General features: G+C 39.2%; 1 protein-coding gene across 5 annotated transcripts in view; it reads right to left on the reverse strand.

Moving 5' to 3' along the window:
• Positions 1 to 2,363: 2,363 nt before the first annotated feature.
• KITLG (KIT ligand) overlaps positions 2,364 to 13,615 on the reverse strand; it is a 91,287-nt gene continuing 80,035 nt past the window's right edge. For 4 of the 5 annotated variants that reach the window (XM_014568995.4, XM_075932868.2, XM_014568993.4 and 1 more), the window contains 4 exons: positions 13,076 to 13,185; positions 8,646 to 8,722; positions 5,634 to 5,713; positions 2,364 to 4,230 (listed from right to left, as the gene is read on the reverse strand). In XM_014568995.4, the coding sequence (XP_014424481.3) occupies positions 5,674 to 5,713; positions 8,646 to 8,722; positions 13,076 to 13,185 (227 nt within the window). In that variant the 3' untranslated portion in view covers positions 2,364 to 4,230; positions 5,634 to 5,673. The remainder of the gene's footprint in view (positions 4,231 to 5,633; positions 5,714 to 8,645; positions 8,723 to 13,075; positions 13,186 to 13,615) is intronic. The other variant, XM_014568994.4, reaches the window with a different exon arrangement.

Here is a 13,615-nt window from a genome sequence, read left to right on the forward strand (position 1 = left end):
CTATAACATGAAATATATGGCACAATGTGGATTCAACAGAGCAGAACACATGCAATACTCTCCCAAGGATTTCAGTCACATATTTTAATACATTATTTTAAGAAGCATCATCAGCATGGAATGGTGGCCAAAGCATGAGAGGACACACAAGTGTTTGAAATATCTGGCGCACAAATATCTTGCAATGCTGGATACAAAAGTGCCATGCAAACACCCGTTCTCACTTTCATCTGACATTGTAAATAAGAAGTGGGAAGCATTTTCTGTAAATATAAACAAACATATTTGTCTTAGCAATTGGCTGTACAAGTAGGACTGAGTGCACTTATAGGTGCTGAAGTTTTACCTTGTTACATAATTGCATTCAAAAAACAAAACAACGAATCTCTGTAAGTTGCACTTTCATGATAAAGAGATTACACTATAATACTTACTATTTCTTTTATAATTTTTATAATGCAAATATTTGTAAGAAAACATATATAGTCAGCCCAGTGCATTGGTATCGTATATTGTAATTGAAATAATATATAAAGATGTAGAAAAACATCCAAAAATCTATTACATTTCAATTAATATTCTATTGTGTAACAGTGCAATTTAAAACTGACTCAAAAAAAATCATGTGAGTTAACTCCAATTAATCAACAACCCTAATCGTTTGACATTTGGAAACCTAATAATTTACCATATTTAGAAATATTTAAATATATTTTAGGTTTGTCATACCTCTTGGAAGGCCCAAATATTCCATTTACATGTCTTATATAGGATTTTTTAAAAAAGAAAGAAAAGCCACGAGCTGTCAAATTATCCATCTCACACATTTTACGTGATGCTATTTCACTTTGTGCTAATGAAGGTTATTTACATTCCAAATGAGAACAATTACCATTGCGTAAACTTTGTGTTGTCAGAAAGACTGAACATGGGAGCGGTTTCAGCAAGATACATGAATGTCATTTAGTCTTAAATTTACTTTATTCTATAGCAAAAATGAACGTATGTGTCTGTTATAAATCCTCTATTATAACTAACTTTGAGACAGTTACTGTTAGAACATTACTATTCAGTAGTGAAGCATTTGGCAGCAAATTTTATATAATTTTATACCAGATGCATTATTCATTTTTCTCAAGGGTAAAATATACTCTATGATATCTAGACAAAAATAACTGTAATTTGAACTTCAAAGCCTAATCTGAGACATATCAAGACACATTACATTTAATTTTCTCAAATATTCATTTTGGAAAAATAGCACTTTTATGAACAATTAAGGTAGCTAATTAATAACACTGGGTTTTGTTCAGTTACGGAATCTAAGAAAACCATTGTAAGATTCCAAATGCAGTCAGTTTACTTGAGAACACACTGTAGATTGCAGCAATGGAAAATGTTTTTATGTCTAACATTTTTGTCAAGTATTCAGGGATATTTGCTGCCTTTTATTACTGGGCACATTTCTTCTTTGTTAGAACATGTATTCAAGCAGTCTCAACACAACCAGGAAGATGCATGTAAAGTCCTGTGGTAAACTATTTTTAAAATTTTGCTTCTATAATATGTATTCCCACCTGTTCCTGTGTTGTTTCTTGCATTTTTATCCCAATCCCACAAGCAAAAATCCAAAAGTTCCACAAAATCCAAAAGTTAGAGTGACTTCCCCATGATATTGACACACCCCTTCTCCCCAGTTTTGATATTATATGGAATTCAGACCATTTTTACCAGTAAAAGGAGAAAACAAATCTTGATTAAACCATGTTAAGATTCTTTAACTCTGGTTATAACAGACATCAAATCTTTCTAGCCCTTTCTTTAAACATTACTAGGGGAATGTGTCCCTCTGCTCATTACCCTCACCTGCTCCCCTTTCTCTGGCCGCTTTCACATCACTGAGTCTGTTGACGCTGAGAGTCTGTTGACGCTGATGACGTCATTATGTTACCCAGCAGGAACATTCTGTCATCCGCCAGGAGAAACTTTTATATATATAAATAAAACCTTTGTTCAAACTGAAGAGAAATCTGATTTATATTGTTAAAATTCTATTTATGACAAACTGAAAAGAGATTTAGTGTTTTCCCAACAAATTACCAGTCTTTTTTGCCCACCCAATCCTGTCAGCAACAAAGTATATCTTACCCACTCTTTGGTAAGGCCCAGGCCCACTGCAGAGCTTTAGATGCAGTTCCCAAACATTAGATCATGTTGAGATACTGAAAGTGGAACTCTTAAAGTAGGCTTGAAATACTAATCTGAGGGACAGGCACATATGTTATTGTGTCAGAATGAGCTGCTACAGATGGAAAATTCTACTGCTTGGTTTTCTGTAGTGCTAAGCATTGCCTAGAGTCTGATTTTTGTTTTTTTTAAAGAGGTGCTTAGCTTTTCCCACTTATTTCAATTGTAGTGGTGGGTACTCCAGTACCTAATGAAAATCAGGATATTAGGGCCCAATTCTCACTTACATGAAAGACACTTTGACCTATTCTATGGACAGATCCTCAGTGGTTGTAAATTATTATAGCTCCGTTAAAGTCAGTGACAGTTTACCCTAGCTGGGGATCACTACTAGAACACTGAAAACAGATGTTAGTGTGAATGAAAACTAGACCCTAAAGGGCAAATTTTGGCCACAATGAAATCAATAAGAGTTTTGCCATTGAATTGGCAAGTTCCACCCAAAGTATCTGTACACACCTGTAACCTCCATCACTGATCATAAAACTTTTTGTACATTGTGGCACTCAGATGTCTAATGAATTGACCCTATATAAAGCAAATTCCTTTGACACATAGTTCATAATAACTGAAGTCTCCATGACAATTCTTTTAAAAGTTTAAATAAAAGTATCTCTAAAATATAGACACTTCATGAAGATATTAAAACAAAATATTTTGGACATTTTAAGAAACTGTTATTTGGTTAAGGGCCAGTTGATAGGCAGTTTGTAATTTGGGGTGAAACATCCCTCTGAAATAGACATTAAAATAGATAAATAAGTTGTATTCATTTTCTGGAAAGAGCTTGTACAACTGGGATGCATAAATTGAAGATTCTGGTATGGAATTTTTAATGTCTCCTTAAAAATGTATGCCTGTCTTAATTTATTATCAGTCTTATTTCTGTGTTCCAGGTATTTTATAACAGCAGCAGATGCTGAAGACAACTGGAAATAAAGCTTTCATCCCTCGATTACAGTTAATCTTTAAAAATGGAGAATATCAGATTAAAATAATTAGTCATTTAACACACAATGCAAATAGCTTTTACTGTATGTCAGCAGTAATTAATAAATTCACTCTCAGTAACTTCCACTTTTCCTACATTTTACATAAAGCCAAGGAATCAGTGGCACACATCAATATTTTGTAAAGATTTCATGAGTTTAGTGTTATTCCAGATGTTGAATGCAATTCAAACTCTTTGCTTTTTCTCCCCTTTCCATAGCAAGAATTTTAATTGGAGCCTTCACACATTCAGCAGTTTCTCCTAATGCTGTCAGGGCTCCATCCTTCTGCTGTCACCTCTGCTTTACTTCTTTTTGATCCATTATTTGCTTCTCTTAATTGGAGACCACCAGCTATGCCAAGTTCTTTGGAGGTTTTCTGAGGTGGAAATACATTCTCCTGGCACAAGGCAGAGACTACATCTCACTTTACATTGCGACCTTTGCTAGAAATGAAACCAGTTCCTTAGAAGCAAAAGGCTAGCACGCTGGTCCACTGTGCCACCTTACTTGCAAGTTTTATACACAATACTGAAGAATATGTTTCTGATTCCATTTCTGCATTTTTTTTCAATTCAGAGAACTCCGTTTGTAGGCATCAGGGTAAACAAGAGGACACAGGATGTAAATTAAGAATACAAATGTCCTTATGACTTTGAAAGATTACATGTATCTGAAGGCATTTGTAAGATGTCTTTTGTTCAGGCCATGTACTTCCTCTGCCGGAATCAGTTGTAAGGTCTTTACAGTTAAATGACTCCCAGCTCCACACAAGGTAGGTATCTGAATAAAATATAGTCCTGCTGAGAACATACTCTTCTTGAAGCTCTTCAATTCAGTGTTGGTTTCACAGTAACAAACACAACTTTGTCCTCATCTCTTTGAATCAGTATGGATCCCAGGCAGCAACCAATGCAGACTCTGTCACTCCAGAAGGAATATGAATATGTTTAAAGTTGCTTCATTTATGAAGAAAACATGGAACTGTTTCCTGCTTACGGGGGAAAAAGGAAATTGTATTTACACTGGTTTCTCACACTCCTTACTCAATAACAGAAGCTGAACAGAAAAATATAATACTTCCTTTATAGAAAAACATAATAACTGGCATGAACATTCTTTTTTCCCAAAGTACTTTGCTAAACATATATTTAAATGGACTCAATTTGCAGTTCATGTACAATTCTCTGTAGGTTCTGAATCCTGGCTCAGAATGCATTTGGGCCCTGTTCCTGCATACACACTAGGGATGTGAATGGTTAACCAGTTAACTGAGGCCTATCAATTCTGGTTAACCAGTGGGGGCTGGAGCAGCTCCCTGGCTTCCATGAGCAGGGCCACAGGCAAGGGCGCTTCAGCTAATTCGAGAATCCTGTCTGTGGAGGGGGGGGGGAAAGGGGCACTCCAGCAGCAGAGGCCCCACTGTCCATCTCCCCTTTAAATCAGTTAATCTGTTAACACTCCAGTTAACCAATTAAGTGGGATTTTGCATCCCTATTACACACACATGAATAATCCTGCAGAATGTAATGTGACTGTTCATATGTATATCTGCAGGATTGTCATACAATTGCGGAACAGAGAAGCCTTAACAGAGCTTTTTTTTTTTTTTTTTTAAAGTTGATGGTATCCAGAGAAGTGAGCTGGTTTATACAAATAAATTAACTGGCTATGAAAATATTTTGCTTTAACTACATGCTTTTAGCATTTTCTTTTACAATATCGTTTAAAAATAAAATGCATGCACTTTTTTCTCCCACACAACTAGTTAATACGAATATGGTAATACCAATATGCCAAGTTAATACCAATATGTTACTAATGCACTTTTCTAAATGGAAATGGATAAATATAGAGGTTGACAATGATGCAGAACAGCTCAATAGCTCAGCAATATAGTTTCATATCTTGGAATCACATCAGTATATTCTATAAATATTCTTCCCTTCTGGAAAGTTTCCTTTTACTTTCTGTGGTTATCTTCACCACCAATCTTTTGCATTCAGGATAATATGTTTATAATATAAACTATGCTGAGACAGCCTGTCTCTTCATGCTATAGCACTGCAGCTGAAGAGGGACTTGGTGAATGGGAATTGGCAATTCTCAATGAAAGGCCTATAACTCTTCAATAGGCTGTCACACCAAAGAAAGAAGCGAGAGCTGTCCCTCATTTTGGGGTATTTCTCTCTCACTGTGTTATTGAGAGGTCTGGTTGTAAGTCAAATGACTAAATTCAGAATATATATGTGCAATAAAACTGTCTTACAAAAGTATGCTGAGCTGACTAATACAAAATTAGCTTTAGATGTGGCTTCACAGAATAGTCACTAAATTTCAGCAGACAAAAGTTATGAAGCTTGTGGTAGGAATCTGTCATACTGTTTAAGGACTTACCAGAACATGAAACAGTAACAGTGCCGGAAAAAAGCAATAGCTACACTTGTAGGAGCTCTTTTTCTTTTTGCTGCAACATACTGGAAGACATAAAATAAATGATTTACATTGTGATAAAATAACTAGGGAACGGTGACAATTAAAGGTATATTTTGTTAAAATAAATATATTAACCTCCATCTGTGAAATGTTTGTGATCCTAGGGGCATGTCTACATTACATGGAAGATTGATGCTGCCACGATTGATCTTCTGGGGTTTGATTTAGTGGGTCTACTATAGACCCCCTAGGTTGAACTCAAAAGGTGCTCCCATTGGCTCCATTACTCCTGCTCCTCATGAGGAGTAAAGGAAGCTGATGGGAACCTTTGCTCCTGTCAGCCTTCTGCTGTGTGGACAGCGTGGAAATATGACTTAAAATAGGTCTACTCCAGCTACATAATTTACCTAGTGAGAGTTGCGTATCTTACTTCGACCTTCCCATGTAGTATAGACCAGGCTCAAGTGTTTGAGCACTGTAATAAACTTTTAGTAATAAGTATTTCTTAATTACAGTAGATCAAAACTTTGTCACAGGAGGGTAAGAGAAAATATTGCATATATCTGAGATTTGATGGGGAAAATAACCAATTTCAATTTCTTGGAGCGGTAGTCTCTTGCACTGAACTGTCTCCTCTCTCTTTTTTCTGTAGAGTCAAGGGGAGGATGTTCAGGTTCATTAGTCACTCTGCTAAAGTGGGATGAGTTATTTGTAGCAAATGACACGTAGGCCTCAATACGTTAGCTAATTCTCCATGAGCAGGCTGATGTTTAAGAATCTGTTAGATATTTTAAATTGAGTACTATGACAATTTCACCCTAAAAGTACACAAACACTGACTGGTCACAGTCATGGAATTGTTTCTTCATGCTGTTGGATTAAAAAAAAAGAGAAAAGAGCAGGGATTTCAAGATGATGTGACAAACCTAAGACAGCAGCCTGACATACTCTGGTGGAAGGCAGGTATGCAGGGCACTGGATAAGTGGTTTTCTCTTTCCAGAGTAAACTTCTAGTGCTTGCTGCAATAAAACAAAGGCAGGAAAACACTTGGGGCTAGTTAACTAGCTTGCTCCCTCAGGCAAGTCACTCAGCACCTGCAGCCTTACAGCCAGTGTAGTTACTTTAAAAGGCCTCCCTTATGTAAGAAGAGGGGAAAGACAAAGAGTGACAGACCAGATGGAGAAAAGCGAGGAAGAAGAAGGAGAAGAAGCTGTGTATGGGCTGAGAGCTGGTTAACAAGTACCAGGGGGAAACATTTTGGAGGGGTTGTTTGGATAAGTGGCCCAGGGAAAAAGCTGCCAAGTAGGAAGGAAAAACAACTGGACTGCTGCTGCTACTTCAGGTTCCAGCCCAGAGCCCCTAGAATAGGAGAAGGGCCCGGGTTCCCCCCACACTTTTCCCCCATGCCAACACAGAGCCTATCACAAGAAGGGAGACCATGACTATCAGGGTTTTTTTACCCCAAAACCATGGAATAGCCTGTGCTGAGTATGGCTCACTAAACTGTGGATCCTGCCTCCTGTGAAGAGAAAGGGGTTGTGTATAGGACCACAGCAAATCTCTGAGGGTAATATTATTCACCAGTAGTGCGAGACCCATGGGGCATGGCCAGAACTTTGATACAATAACAACATGAATATTCGCACGCATATTGCATTTGAAGTTGGTTCATGTGAATTTAGTTCAGTGCTTCACAGCAAAGTGAATGACAAAATGTGTTTCCAATTGCTGCTCCCCACAGAGATCCAAAGTTTGGGATTGGCTCAATACTATCCCATTTGCTGCTTCCCTTCCCGCCTGGCAGTCTTTCAGCACTGTGGTGTCTCTTGGGACTGACAATTTCTTCCCTCATTAGCAAATTACACCTCCCTTTTGAAGTAAGCACAGCAGGAAGAAATAAACTCATCTGCTGTTATCTACCAATTTTCCCTTAAAGCTAACGCTGAACCAAAACTCCCCAGGGGAAGAGAGGCCCCCACTATTTGTCTCCCTTTCCCGATACTAAGAAACTGGACCATCTGGCTCTGCCATTCCAGCAGAAGGAAGGCAGGAAGTTGTGAGGTGGGCACAGTAACAGTGTACAGAGTGCTCCTATTGTAACAGAAAGGATAGGAAAAATGTAAAAAACAACAAATAGTCTAGCAGCACCCTAAAGGCTAACAAAACTTGTAGATGGTATTGTGAGCTTTCGTGGGTACAACCAGCCTCTTCAGATGAATGGAGTTCTTAAAAGTCCAGTTCCAAAATAAATAGGGGATGTGGGGTTGGGGAGGAGGAAGGGGAAAAATAGAAAGGATGGAGAAGACTGAAAGGCTAGGGGAAGCCTCTCTTCTCCCCAGGGGAAAGCTGAGATGTTGGAGGAAAACAGATATTGTCAACATCTACTATGTAGAGGGGAAATTACTGATGGAAGAAGAAGTTAGTCTGAAGAGATGAGTACTGAAAAACAAGTGAAGATGAAGGCTATAATTCAATATGATGAAGGCATGTGATCTCAGGTGGTCTCCCTTGAGCCTACAAGCCTTGCATTTTTAATCTGCTTGGAAGGAATATTAAATCCATTTTACTATGCAAAAAGGTCATTGGATGGAAAATTGCTCCAACAGGAAACAGATTTTGCCATTCACTGTACTGAATTCTGTATCTGAACTCCTTCCCTTGACATTACAAGTACAAAATTTTTCCCTGGCTTCTCAGTGATTAACTTTGCAACAATAATTTTCCTCCTAATGGAGTTTTTTGTATACAGGACAAAAAAATGTAACATTTACATATAGAGTAGGAGCACACTTTAAAGAACATACTCTGGGGACAAATTCTATCAAATACATTTTTGAGACATGAATCTTGCTAATCACTTTTTTTTCTCCACGTGCATCTTTTAGACATGGAGAGAAACATTAAGAAATGATAAAATATTTGATTTTTTTCAAACATGACCTGTATGCAACGACTTCAGTGGAGCAAAATACCTTATTTCATTATCCTCTTGACAGTTATTACACTGTGTTGTTTCATCACTTTCTGGCCTGGGCGTGCGATGTGTTTTCTAAGAGGAAAGTGAATCAGATAAAGTTAAGTAAAGTACTCTATACTGACACTTTAAAAAACAAATACTAATTATCCATTTAAGTCTTTCTTTCTATTTTCATTATCCATAAGTTCTTGTATAAGATAAACAAAATCCCACCTTCAGACGCACACATGCATCACACAGAATTCAAGTAGAGTAATGCATGCTGTGACAGCAGAATTTAACAATATGTATTTTATATGCAATGAAGTATTGTGGTTTTCAACCAAGCACAATATCAGAGTAATAGCTCTTTATTGTTAGTGTGTAAACCAGTCCTACAAAACCAACTGGGACTTTGTGGCTGTGTCCAGACTCAGGGGGTTTTTCGGAAAAAGTAGCCTTTTTCCGAAAAAACTTCACCTGCGTCTAGACTGCAGCCGCGTTCTTTCGAAATTAAATCGAAAGAACGCGGCTTTTCTTTCGACGGCGGTAAACCTCATTTCACGAGGAAGAACGCCTTCTTTCGAAAGTACTCTTTCGAAAGAAGGCGTTCTTGAATGTAAATAGGGCTTCTTCGAAAGAGAGCATCCAGACTCACTGGGTGCTTTCTTTCGAAAAAGCGGCTTGCTTTTTCGAAAGTTTCGTGTGCAGTCTAGACGCTCTCTTTCGAAAGTGGCTCTTTCGAAAGAGGCTCCTTCGAAAGAGCCTCTTTCGAAAGAGGCTTGCAGTCTAGACATAGCCTGTGTGAGTGAGATTACTCCTTGAAAGGTGTGCTAGGATTGGAACCTATAGAAGTGTTAGCCTGGTCTACAGTTAAATGTTTTGGTGGGACAGCTATGTCATCAGGAGTGTGATAAAAATCACATCCCTAACTGATGCAGCTTTGCTAGCAAAAGCCGCAATGATGCTAGCAAATATGTCCTTTTGCGAATATTAGTTTACATAATTTGGGAATTGTTATTATCTAAACCAATAGAATTATTTTGTGTCTCTGCTAGGAGGGTTTGCCAGAATAGCTTTTTGACAACTAAATACTCAACACCAGTTAAAACCCCTGCTCTACTCTCAACTTGGTGTCTTGTTGGTGTTGTCCTTCCTTCAGCACAAATATGACAGGCTCATGCCAAACCACACAAGGGGACATGGATCCTCTGATATCAACACACACATCTGCAGTATATTGTGACAATGCATTCAATTGTCGCAGGAATTTCCACTAATTATCAAAAATGCATCCAGAAGTGTTGTAACTCTTCACAAATTCACAACATAGGTCACTGTTTCATGTGAAATGGACAGTCTTGGCTTATCATTTGTAGGCCAAATGGAAGTTATGAGGTGGAAGAATCTTTACTTCTATATTCCAGTGGCCCCACACGCTTACATGAGATAGATACTATTGTGAGTCGTCTGTGGGCTCACAGAGGAATCTGATGCAAAGATAATTTCTATAATCAGTTAGAATTTTTACATGACAATCTTGTGATCCTGGGGAACCCCAACAGAGTTATTGGCTCCCTGCAAATTGGGCTTGAACAGGTCACTGGTCATTATGGTTCAGGGATTCCCAATGATAACTCTTGCCCCTTGCTTACATTCTGCACTCTCAGAAGCCTTCCATTATCAGGTCATGGTTCAAGTGGCAATACATATATCAGATGCCATAGATTTTTCACAATGGCATCCTTCACAAGTAGTTAGACCACAGCATCTCACAGGTATGGAATATGCCACAATCACAGATCACAACCTAGTGGTTGCCCATGCAGCACTGATGCTCTGACAAGCAGATAAGACTTCTGGGATGTTGAAGAAATTTGGCATCAATGCACTTCTCCACCATATGTTGGATTTAGCAAACAGGTTTTGTACCAATATTAGCAATAGATTTTTCTTCTCTAGTCTACCTGTCAGATGACATTGTGGGTGCCTGGCCTCTATCTCCCTCCATCCTTTACCAATCTGCATGCTGACCATGACTACCAGAGGAGGACTTCCAGACAATTAAATTGAAGGCCACAGCCTGCCATCATGGTGATAAATTAAGTCATAAGCAACTGAAGCAAAAGTTTAACACCCTCTCGTGCTGTGATCATTAAATCCAAGTGGCAAATTATATTATATTTGGCTTAGTCAGGGGAGACTTAAACCTGGCATGCTGTGCAATCTGCAGCCTCAGTGGCCAAGAGGAAGTTGCAACAAACAACATCGTGGATAACAAAGCCATCCATGTAACCCACATGATGACATCCTCTCATGGTGGGTGGAACATTATCACAATGCCCAGAACCACCCCTTCAGCTGCCACTTGTTCAGAGAGACACAATCTGGCAGCCACTGTGGGTTCAGAACCAGATACTTGCACTGATGTACCAATGTTGGAAGTGAAGTATGAAATCTGTAAACTGAAAAATGGATGATGTGCAGGCAGTGCTTACTGGCATCTCCCCAGACCTGCTAAAATGTGCTATTGACCCTGCAGCAGAATCACTTCTGGCAATCTTTTGCCTGGTATGGAGAACTGAAGACCTGCCAACTGTCTGGAAGGGCAGTATTGTGATTTCACCTTGGGAAGGGATTGTACTGTGAATGCAAGAACGACAGGCTGATCACCTTGTTGTCTGTGCCAGGGAAGGTATTTGCACATGTTCTGATGGTATGTTTGGAGACGGTGCTACATTGCAAGCACTGCCCCCACCACAATCCAATTTTACGAGGAATAAGTCCACATTAGTCATCAATTTGGCCCTCCACTTGTTGTTGGAGATATTGTGAGTTCAAGAAACCCCTGCACATAGCATATACTGATCTTAAGGCTGCGTTTGACTCAGCTGATCTAGTCATACTGTGAAAGGGCTTAAAGGGCGTAGGCGTCCTCACATTCTGCTGGACTCAATTAGAGAGCTGCACAATGGAACAGCTGCCCACATATGTCTGTGGAACTGAAGATTGGCACCTTTCTAAATTCAGGATTTAGTGTCAGACTGTATCTAGGCCACTGCATTCTTTTGTTGGGCAATGTATTTCAAAAAGCAAAATTCAGGTCAATAAGCAATATGCTTGGTGATCTCTCGCGCTCAGACCTTGACTATGCTACTGCTGCTCTTCTTCTAGTACAGAGCCTCAACAGGTTTTATGAGGTACTCCTGCAAATGGTGACTGTGTCGGCTAAGGTTGGCCTCCATATTTTGTGATCAAAGGCAAAGCTGCCAAATCCAGGATCAGGTCCACCCGCAACTCCAATCTCTTTGAATAATGAAACCATCAAAGCAGTCTGCAGCTTTTGCTATTTGGGTTCCACACTCAGCAGTTTCTCATGTGGAGATTCTCCATTGCATTGTACTGCAGCATCTGTCATGGGTCGTTTACAACACGTTGGCTACGTCTACACTGGCCCCTTTTCCTTTGAAGTAGGAATAAGAGCCTCCGGAAAAGGGCACTTTTTCCGGAGGATCAGGGCCAGTCTAGACGCTCTTTTCCGGCTTTTTTAAAAGCCGGAAAAAAGCGGCGGCCATTTTTATTTAAATGCCGCGGGGGATATTTAAATCCCCCGCGGATTTCCCTACGACGACTAGTGAAATTTACATGCCCCTTCCGGAAAAGGGGCCAGTGTAGACGTAGCCCTCTGGAATCAACATCTCAGCATGACAAAATTCAGGATCTATTTGAGCTGTATCCTCTCTGTACTGTTGCATGGCTTCAAAACGTGTAGTATGCTACTCAAACTAGGCAAACCTGGAGGCTTTTCACACTAACGGCTAACATCCTGTATTGGGTATAAAGTGGAATGACTTCATTTGGTTGCTCAGGTCTACAGATTACCGGAGCCATTGTCTGCAGACACTGTCTTGCACTTTTCATACACATCACGAGAATGCTGTAAGATATTCCAATGAACAGGTGGTTTGTAATATCCGGGATAAAATTCTGTCCAGAGGCATATGCCGTATTACATGGGTTCATCAAGTCTTTTCTGATGTTGGACTCTTGGGCCACCAAACTCTTGACTGTGCCACAGGAATGTGTCAAATAGTTAATAGCTATGGTTGACAATTCAGCTAAGCGTTAAAAAGCAACCCCTTTTCAGAGTAGACAAGGCTTCAGTAGGTGGAAAAGCATTGCCAGAGCAAGATAAATTGGGACAACTAGGAAGGTGTGGGGATCTTGGTTCCTAAATTTCAGGTATAGATGTATTTTATTAGCAGTCTTTTTTTTTTTTTAATTTGAGAGTAAGGGCAGGAGTGAGTTAGTAATTTTGAGAAAGAGATTCTCTTGATTAAGAACACAGGGGCCAATACATTTGAGTGTTACGTAATTCAATGCCCCTAGTTTTTTAAATCAGGATGTCTGTTTGTAACCTAAACAGATACTTTTGATATTTCTCACCTTCCAACAGATGGCTCCCAAAGTAAAGCCAATAAGAAGAGAAAACAATGACGCCAATGCTATGCTTATCCCATTCAGGCTGAGGCTGCTAGGGAAGTTGAGCATCTCTTCTGTAATTAAAAGCATGATTAGTGAAGATTATTTTATGGAAAAAAATCTCTTCAGAGTACCATTGTTAACAATAACTTATTTGTGCACATAATATGGCAGCTCTCACCATCCCAGGTAACTGAGATAAATAGTGCAAGATACACCTTCAAAGTGTGTGTGTGCGGGGGGAGGGAGAGAAGGGTATTGGCTGGAGTTGATATTCATGCCAAAAACTTACAGGAATTTTTTTGTTACTATTTCACCAGTCCTATCCTATATGCAAATAACCAATTTCCACTGATAACTGCAGAAGTTGTGTGCAGGCTGAGGCCTGAATTTGGACCCTTGGTTGTTTAGTTAAGGCAGGATGTGAAAAATCCTGTGGGAGTAGCCTCTAGGGTTCCACCATCTAAATTGCAAATTTAGCTACAGGATACTTGATTTAAACAG

This window comes from Pelodiscus sinensis, chromosome 1 (assembly GCF_052426305.1).
Source record: "Pelodiscus sinensis isolate ZL-2025 chromosome 1, ASM5242630v1, whole genome shotgun sequence".
Lineage (NCBI taxonomy): Eukaryota > Metazoa > Chordata > Testudines > Trionychidae > Pelodiscus > Pelodiscus sinensis.